We start from the raw sequence: 9,488 nt of genomic DNA, 5'->3' as shown, positions 1-9,488 counted from the left end.
TGATTCTAAGACTCAGTTTTCACTTAATTAATCTCAGGACATAACATTTTTATACATGACAACAAATCTTAAGCAAGAGATGTCACAGTGCAAGTTCCATTTTCTTATAGTAACTTGTCCACTGTCCATGTAATGCTTTATAATAATTTTATTTCTGGCCAAAGAGGTTCAGTGATACTTTCAATGGAAACTTTTAGGTCTAGAAAGACCACCTATATTTCTTTACATAACATAGGCCAATCCCTTGTGAGAGATTTTCCCATATCAATCCTAGGAACATGTATATGGTACCCTCAGTTCTGGCTGATGTAAGTGAGGCACTGATTTGGAAACTAAAGCTAGCTTTTTCAGACTGAATTGATCTTCTATAGACATTTAAAAATATATTTAACTTACATATTGTTTGTGCATTCCTTTGCAGGAAATTGATACGTTGTCAAGGTGGAGATTAATCATTTGTATTTGGGAGCAGCAGACCTGGGGACCAACTACCTCCCAAAGGTTTTATACACCAGTCACGTAAACTTCTAGTCCATTGCTCTCAACCCCCATCTCACCTTCAAATTTGTCTTACCTATGGCATTCAGGAGGCAAGTAAAAAACTTTGTGAAAAATTACTCAGATGCGGAAATAAAAGTCAGGGAAGCAACTTCTAATGACCCTTGGGGTCCTTCTAGTTCTCTGATGTTAGATATCAGTGACCTGACTTTCAACACAGTTTCTCTCTCAGAGATTATGAGTATGTTATGGCAGAGACTCAACGACCATGGGAAGAACTGGCGCCATGTATATAAATCCCTTACCCTAATGGATTATCTCATCAAGAATGGATCAAAGAAAGTTATTCAGCATTGCAGAGAGGGGTTCCATAACCTTCAAACACTAAAAGATTTTCAACACATAGATGAAGCTGGAAAAGATCAAGGTACCAGTTGAAGAAGCTTATACATTGTGCCAGTAAAGATTAAGAGTTTGGGAGGGGATCATTTTAAAGCAGGAGCTGAGAGAAAGTTGTTCTTAAATGTACTAGCTGCCTTTCCTCTGGGACTGTTATGGTTTTCAGTTTAATCCTTTGTGTTGACTTTTGAGTGCCTTAGAGAACAGTATTTTGTTTTTCAAAAGGATGTGTGAAACTAACACACTTAGGTATCTGATAAAATGATGTCTTATAGACGATGACCATAGAAGAGATCGTATGGTATTTGTCTTTCTCTGTCTGACTTATTTCCCTTAGCATAATACCCTTGAGGTACATCCATGTTGTTGCACAAGGCAAGATGTCATTCTTTCGGAACTCGAGGGCATTATGCAAAGTGAAATAAGTCAGACAGAGAAAGGCAAATACTGTATGATTTCTCTTATATGTGGAGTTAAAAAAAAAAAGCTCATAGAACAGATTAGTGGTTTTCACAGGTGGAGGTTTGGGTGGGGAGAAATGGGTGAACTGATTTTGTTTTTGTTTTAGTCTAAATAAATTGAATTTAAAAATAAAGTGAAAAAAATAAAACAAATACACCAAAAAAGTTAAAAAGTTGGACTTGAGGTCCTACTTAATTTAAATATGACAAAATAGTAATGAATAATTTTCCATGAACAAACTTCATGATTGAAGTCAAGGAACTATGTCCTTGGAGTTATATGTTATTTTGGGGAGCTAATCCAACCTTTTACCCCCATTACCATTTTGTAAAGATCAGTATATCATACTAAGATATGTATCTCTTATAAGTTAAAAGCTTCAGAGTCTGTCATCAAATAGTGTTGTCATTAAACCTGGGGTTGAATCCTGACTCTGCTACTGCCTAGCTGTGTATCCTCAGGCAATTTACTAGATTACTTGAGGCCTCAGTTTAGCTCTCTGTAAATTGGGATAATAACAGTATCTGTCTCATAGGATGGTTGTGAGGAGTGCAAATATGTTTGCCTATTTTTCCCCAAAAGATGTCAGCTCCATGAGGGCAGGGACTTTGTCTACCTTGCGCATTGCTGGGTCTTGGCAGGAGAGGAGCCATCGACATTTGTTGAGTGAGAGAATAAATGAAAGAAAGGGAGTGAATATACAAAATGGTCCAATTTTGTTTAAAAAATTATGTTTATGTATATAAGATAAGAGTTCACCAAGTGGTACTGGTAGGATTAGAGATGATTTTTATTTTGTTTTATATAAACTTGTATATTTTAAAACATATAATTAGACCAAATAAAACCAACGTGGCAATGTGAAAAAAATAGAACAAAATGAATAAAATAGGAGGCATGGTAATTTGATATAATAATGTCACTGTAATTATAATTAGACTGAAATTGTCATAAATGTAAGAAAGTGTTTCCAAAGACTATGGAATCTTCAAAAACTACGAAGGAAGTAGTTTTATGAATACGGAAATTTAGGCCATAAAGTAATTTTGTCGGGAGTGGAAGAGGAGAAGTAGGGAAAGGCTGTACAGAATACTGAACTGAGAAGATTCAGTAGTGCCTGATATTCTGCAATGGTAAAAGAATCAGCACTTCCTCCCCATCTAATGTAAAATTATAATATGTTAAAGTGAATAGTCTTATGAATCATGAGAAGAGGATAAAATTCAGTGCAATCTCTGTGTTAAGTATACATTTTAAAAATAGTCTTTTTTAGAGCAGTTTTAGGTTTACAGAAAAATTATGCAGAAAGTACAGAGTTCCTACATACCCTTCCCCACCCACACATGGTTTCTCCTATTAACATCTTGCATTAATGTGGTACATTTGTTACAATTAAACCAGTATTGATACATTATTATTAACTAAAGTCCTTAGTTTACACAAAGGTTCACGCTTTGTGTTCTGCAGTTCTATGGGTCTTGAAAAATGCAGTGTCATGTGTCTACCATTCCAATATCATGCAGAACAGTTTCACTGCCTTGAAAGTGCCCTGTGCCCCACCTATCCATCCTTTCTCCCCTGCCCTGAACCCTTGGCAACCACTGATCTTTTTATTGTTTTTATAGTTTTGCCTTTTCCAGACTGTTATATAGTTGGGATCATTCTGTACATAGCTTTTTCAGAATGGTTTCTTTCACTTAGCAATATGCATTTAAGATTCTTTCATAAGATTCTTTTTACAGCTCGAGAGCTCATTTCTTCTTTTTTTTCCTTCACTTAAAAAAAAAAGCTTTAGTGAGATGTAATTCATGTATCATACAGTTCACCCATTTAAAGTGCACAATCCTATGGGTTTTGGTGTATTATTAATTTTAAAAATTATGATAAAATAAATATAACATAAAATTTGCCATTTTAAGTGTACAGTTCAGTCACATTTTATTACATTCACACTGTGGCACAACAATTACCACTATTTATTTCCAAAACTTTTTCATCACCCCAAACAGGAGCTCTGTAATCATCAAGCGGTAACTCTGTGGCTTGATCTAATCTACTTCCTATCTCTATAAATTTGCCTGTTCTGGGTACTGGATATAAGTGGCATCGTGTAGTATTTGTCCTTTTGTGTCTGAGTTATTTAACTTACCATAAAGTCCTCTAGGTTCAGCCATGTTAGAGGATGTATCAGAACTTTATCCTTTTTATAGCTGAATAACATTCCTTTGTATGTACTTACTACATTTTGTTTATTCTTCTGTTGATGGGTTCTTGGGTTGGTTTCACCTTTTGGCTATTGTGAATAATGCTGCAGTGAACGTTAGTGTACAAGTATCAGTTTGAGTCCCTGCTTTCAATTTCTTTGGGGGTATACTTAGGAGTGGAATTGCTGGGTCATATGTTAAGTCAATGTTTAGCTTTTTGAGGAACCACTGAACTGTTTTCCTTAGCAGCTATACCATTTTACGTTCTCACCAGTAGTGTAGGAGGATTGCTATTTCTCCACATCCTTGCTAATCCTGTTATTGTCCATGTTTTTTAAAAAATTATAGCTATTTTACTAGATGTGAAGTAGTATCTTATTCTGATTTTGATTTATGGTCCCCTACAGACTAATTACGTTGAGTAACTTTTCATGACCTTGTTTGGCCATTTATATGTCTTCTTTGGAGAAATGTCTATTCGAATCCCTTGTCCATTTTTAACCGTTTTGATTTTTTTTTTTAAATTTTAAAGTTCTTTATATATTCTGGATACAAGACCCTTATCAGATAGGTGATTTGCAGATATCTTCTCCCATTCTATATAGGTTGTCTTTTTATTTTCTTGATTAAATTTTGAAGAAGTCCATTTTATCTGTTTTTCCTTTGGTTTCTTGTGCTTTAAGTGTCATATGTAAGAACTCATTGCCTAGTCTAAAGTCACAAGGATTTACACCTATGTTTTTTTTTTTTTTTTTTTTTTTTTTTTTTTGTGGTACACAGGCCTCTCACTGTTGTGGCCTCTCCCGTTGTGGAGCACAGGCTTTGGATGCACAAGTTCAGCGGCCATGGCTCATGGGCCTATCCACTCCGCGGCATGTGGGATCTTCCCAGACCGGGGCACAAACCCGTGTCCCCTGCATCGGCAGGTGGACTCGCAGCCACTGCGCCACCAGGGAAGCCCTACACCTATGTTTTCTTCTAAGAGTTTTGTAGTTTTAGCTATTACATTTATCTTGGGTCCATTTTGAATTAATTTTTACATATGGTGTAAGGTAGAGGTCCAACCTCATTCTTCTGCATGCAGATATCCAGTTGTTCCACTGCTATTTGTTGAAAAATCTGTTCTTTCCCCATTGAATTATATTGGCACCTTTACAGAAATCAACCATAGATATATGGGCTTATTTCTGTACTCTTAATTCATTCCATTGATGTTTACATCTAGTCTTATGCCTGTGCCACACTATTTTTATTATTGTAACTTTGTAGTAAGTTTTGAAATACAGGAAAGTGACTTTATTTGCAACTTCAGCTTTGTTCTTTTTCAATATTGTTTTGGCTGTTCTGGGTGCCTTGCATTTCCATATCAAGTTTAGCATCAGCTTATCAATTTCTGCAAAAAAGGCAGCTAGAATTTTTTCGAGATTGCATTGAATCTGTAGATCAATTTCAGGAATATTGCCATCTAAATAATATTATTTCCTCAAATCCGTGAATATAAGAAATCTTTCCTTTTATTTAGGTCGTCTTTCATAAGTGTTTTGTAGTATTCATTGTACAAGTTTTATACTTCTTTTATTAAATTTATTCCTAAGATTTTTTTCTTTTTTTGGTACTACTATAAATGAAATTGTTTTCTTAATTTCATTTTCATATTTTTCATTGCTCATGTATAGAAATTCAACTGGTCATCTGATTTTTATATATCGATCTTGTATTCTACTACTTTGCTATAATATTTTCTGTAATAATTATTAGCTGTAATAGTTTTTGTTTGTTTGTTTGTTTAGATTCCTTTGGATTTCCTACATACAAGATTATGTCATCTGCAAATAGTATTAGCTGTAATAGTTTTTGTTTGTTTGTTTGTTTAGATTCCTTTGGATTTCCTACATACAAGATTATGTCATCTGCAAATAGAGATACTTTTACTTCTTCCTTTCCAATCTGGATGAATATTATTTCTTTTTCTTGCTTAATTGTCCTGGCGAAAACCTCCTGTACAATGTTGAATAGAAGTGGTTAGAACAGACATCCTTGTCTTGTTCCTGATCTTAAAAGCTTTCAGTCTTTCACCATTAAATATGATGTCAGGGGTGGGTTTTTCATAGATACCTTTTATCAGGTTGACAAAGTTCTCTCCTATTCCTAGTTTGCTGAGTGTCTTTATCACGATAGGGTGCTGACTTTTTGTCAGATGCCTTTTCTGCATCTGTTGATGTTATGTGTTTTTCCCCATTTATTCTATTACTTGGTGTATTACATTGATCTTCATAGGTGAACCAACCTTGCATTCTTAGCATAAATCCCACTTGGCCATGGTATATATCCATCCTCTCTTTTTTTATGTGTTTATTTTAGGTCAGGTTTGAGGCTTAATGATGAAATTGGAGAATATCTTCTTGGGTTTTGAGCATGCTATGCTTCTTAATCCAGAAATTGTAAAGACATCAACTTCCATTATGGTTAAATTTATTATTAAAATTAAAATTAAATACTAATTAAAATTTTCCATGCCCAAGAGTTAGGTTTTAAAAAGGCATAATTTTTTGGATAATAGTGAATGAAATATTTTTGTACTTTACAGATCAACTATTTTATCACTGTACTGAGCAGAGCACTATGATAATTTCTTTTTAAGTAGAAAGAAAGGGTCAGCCCCTGCTTTAAAGAGTTTATGAGCTATTTTGAGCATTAAAATAGATAAGCATGCAATTATAAATATACAGAAAAACCTATTTATTCATTTATACCTTTTATATGTACAGGTATGGTATATATGGGTATGTTTGAATATAACTATCATAAAGGTCTTTCAGATTCCCTCATGGTTGAGCTTAGAATTAAAAAAGTACAACCGTGCTGTGTTGTACTTTATAAATACTCTTGATGATTTGTTAGCATCAAGAGAGCAAAAAAAAAAAAAAAAAAATGCAAGTTAGAACTGAATTGTCAACAGAAGCATAGTACAGTTGACCTTTGAACAATGTCGGGATTAGGGGTACTGACACTGCCCCCTCCCCCACAACGCACAGTGGAAAATCTTCATATAACTTCACAGTCCACAGTTCCACATCCTCGGATTCACACAGGCACAGATTGTGTAGTACTGTAGTATATATTAAGTGAAAAAAATCCACATATAAGTGAACCCGTGCAGTTCAAACCCATGTTGTTCAAGGGTCAACTGTATATTCGTTTGTTGATTATGGAAAGTATATTAGTTATTGATTGATAACATTGGTGCACACTATTAATTTAATAAATATTAATTAATGAAAAATGATTCCATTGGGGAAAATATTACTCATTTTATTTTTATCTTTTATACACTTCTCTTTTTATGTTTGTTCCCTAATGAGTGTAACATATTAGAATAGTAGCTCTTGACATAATTTAATTTATACATAAATAAATGTATATATATATTTGGGGATGGATGCATGCACAAAAATTTGTTACTGATGGTGTGTGCAGTTGAAATAGTTCAAAACCACTGGTTCTCAGGACTTCCCTGGTGGTGCAGTGGTTAAGAATCCTCCTGCCAATGCAGGGGGCACGGGTTCAATCCCTGGTTTGGGAAGATCCCTCATGTCACGGAGCAGCTAATCCTGTGTACCACAGCTACTGAGCCTGTGCTCTAGAGCCCGTGAGCCACAACTGCTGAGCCTGTGCACCTAGAGCTCGTGCTCTGTAACAAGAGAAGCCACCGCTATGAGAAGCCTGCACAGTGCAAAGAAGAGTAGCCCCTGCTCACCGCAACCAGAGAAAGCCCACGCACAGCAATGAAGACCCAAAGCAGCCAAAAAATAAATTAATTAAATTTTTAAAAATTGTATAAAAAAATACCCATTGGTTCTCGTGATAGAGTCAAGACTGTAGTGTGTTCCCAATCTACCTTTCTACTCTTATCTCCTTAGTCTTCAATCTAGCACATTGCATCACCAAGCATTCTTAATGTATTATTTGCTTATACATCTCTGTGCTTGTATTTAAGATGTTTCTTCTTCCCTGTAATATTCTTTCCTTGCTATCTGCTTTCTGAACTCCTAGTCTTCAAATCCTAGCTCAGAGGCCTTTTCCTTTGTACCCCCAACTCTCTTCTTTTCTTCACTGGTCAGAATTAGTTGCTGCAACACTTTATTCATAATATCAGAGTGATATTTTTTACAGTGTATCTTATCTACTATATATATCTCTCCTTAGCTAAATTCTGAGGGTGCATATCATATGTTAATCATCTTTTTACCATCAGGCCTTGGCACATAATAGATAATCAGTAAATTTTTACTAATGGAAGTCATAAAAATAATAAGAGACTTGAAGAAAGGAATGTGATCATTGAAAAACTACTCAGTAAGAATGATTTTGTTCATTTCTCTGATATTTCTGGTTCTTGGAGGTTTTTACCTTGCTTTTCAGAACTGGTGATGTCTATTATTGCTGTGCATTTGGAACAGAGCAGAAGGGTACTTTGAAGCATGAACTTACTCTGCCAGCTTGACTGAAGGTTTTTTATGAAAATAGCTTGATCAGCTATACTGTTTGGGATACTTCTCCTCTTCCTCCGCACTCCACCCCATCCCCACCCTGTGGGGTGGGTAGATCACTGTGGAGGGTAGATCGGAAAGGAGACTGCAGATAAATAAATGATTTAGAACATCACAGGCCTGAACTAAGGGAAGTGGAGAGGAAAGCATGGAATTAGAAGATGGTTAGTAGGTGCAATCAACAGACATGGCTTACTGAGTCTGGGGAGGTGAATGTTCATATTTCTGACTTAGAATAGAAGTAAAACTCTCTGAGAAAGGAATATAGGAAGAAGAGTAGATCTTGGCAGGTCAGTGGGTCAGGAACGGAGAGAAGAGTATTATGATGTTTTATAACAAGAAGCCCAATATGTGTTTTTTGGTTTTAAGTCTGGTATGTGTCTTTCTTGCTGATGCATCTCAGTGCCCAATATCTTTGAATTTACCATATTTCCAAATCTCGTTACATGACATTCAGTTGTGAATTTATATAGACTCCTCCCCTGCATTTAGGAAATTTTTCCTCAGCATATTATTTAACAAACATTTCTTAAGTATCTCTTAAGTGAACAAGTACAGTTCTGGCATTCGTGGATGTTATACTCTAATGGAGGAAAAAGACATTTATCACATAGGCAGTTACAAACTGTGGAAGCACTCTGAAAGACACGTGTAGGTGCTATGAGAGTGTGTGAAAGCAGGGCCTGACCATCGAGTCCCTGATGTACATGTATGGCGAGGCGGAAGAGGGGTTGTTATCTCTCAGTAGAAGGCTTTCCCGAAGAAGTGGAATCTGGGCTGTTCCCTCTGCCAGGTGCTCTTTGCCTGTATGTCTGCACAGCTGGCTGTTTCTTGCTATTTAAGACTCAGCTGACATGTTACTTCCTCAGTAAGACTTTCCTTGACTGCACCCTGAATTGATGTTAGCATGTCCCTCTGCTTTATTTCCTTTAGAGCATTAATTTTTATCTGAAATTATCTTTATTAGGGACCTTGTCTCTTGTTTCCTCACCTGTGCCCGCACTACTTAGAACATTTCCTGAGACTTAAGTGTTCTGGAAATGATTAAATGACTGTAAAAGTTAACATCCTTGGGAACTGGTCTGTTGCATAGTTGATCTAGTGATTTGTATGTCCTTGTCCCTTCAGTTTGGGAGGATTGCTCAAATTGGCTTTTTCCTCATTCATTTTTCTATCTTGTTGATCCTCCCCTCACTCCATTGTGTCTTTCTAATGGGGGTTGCCAGTGGTAGCATCCCACCCTGTGGCCACAGTGATGGGTATATGACTTTAAAGCTGGGCCACTCAGTGCCATTCTCCTGGATGTTTCAGATTTGAATAAATGAAGAGGGGTACTTCTCAGGTGGCAGAATGTGAGGTGTGAATCTGGAGCTGT

At 36.0% G+C, this 9,488-nt stretch overlaps 1 protein-coding gene across 1 annotated transcript in view; it reads left to right on the top strand.

Annotated features, from left to right (window-relative positions):
* The first annotated feature begins 576 nt into the window (after positions 1–576).
* The window catches only part of ENTHD1 (ENTH domain containing 1), an 86,472-nt gene continuing 77,560 nt past the window's right edge, over positions 577–9,488 (top strand). Inside the window, exon 1 of the mRNA XM_059081069.2 lies at positions 577–925. Coding sequence (XP_058937052.1) covers positions 577–925 — 349 coding nt within the window. The remainder of the gene's footprint in view (positions 926–9,488) is intronic.

Source organism: Kogia breviceps, chromosome 12 (assembly GCF_026419965.1).
Source record: "Kogia breviceps isolate mKogBre1 chromosome 12, mKogBre1 haplotype 1, whole genome shotgun sequence".
NCBI classification, from domain to species: domain Eukaryota; kingdom Metazoa; phylum Chordata; class Mammalia; order Artiodactyla; family Physeteridae; genus Kogia; species Kogia breviceps.
Note: the sequence above shows the minus strand (reverse complement) of the source record. Positions and strands in the feature narration are given on the sequence as shown.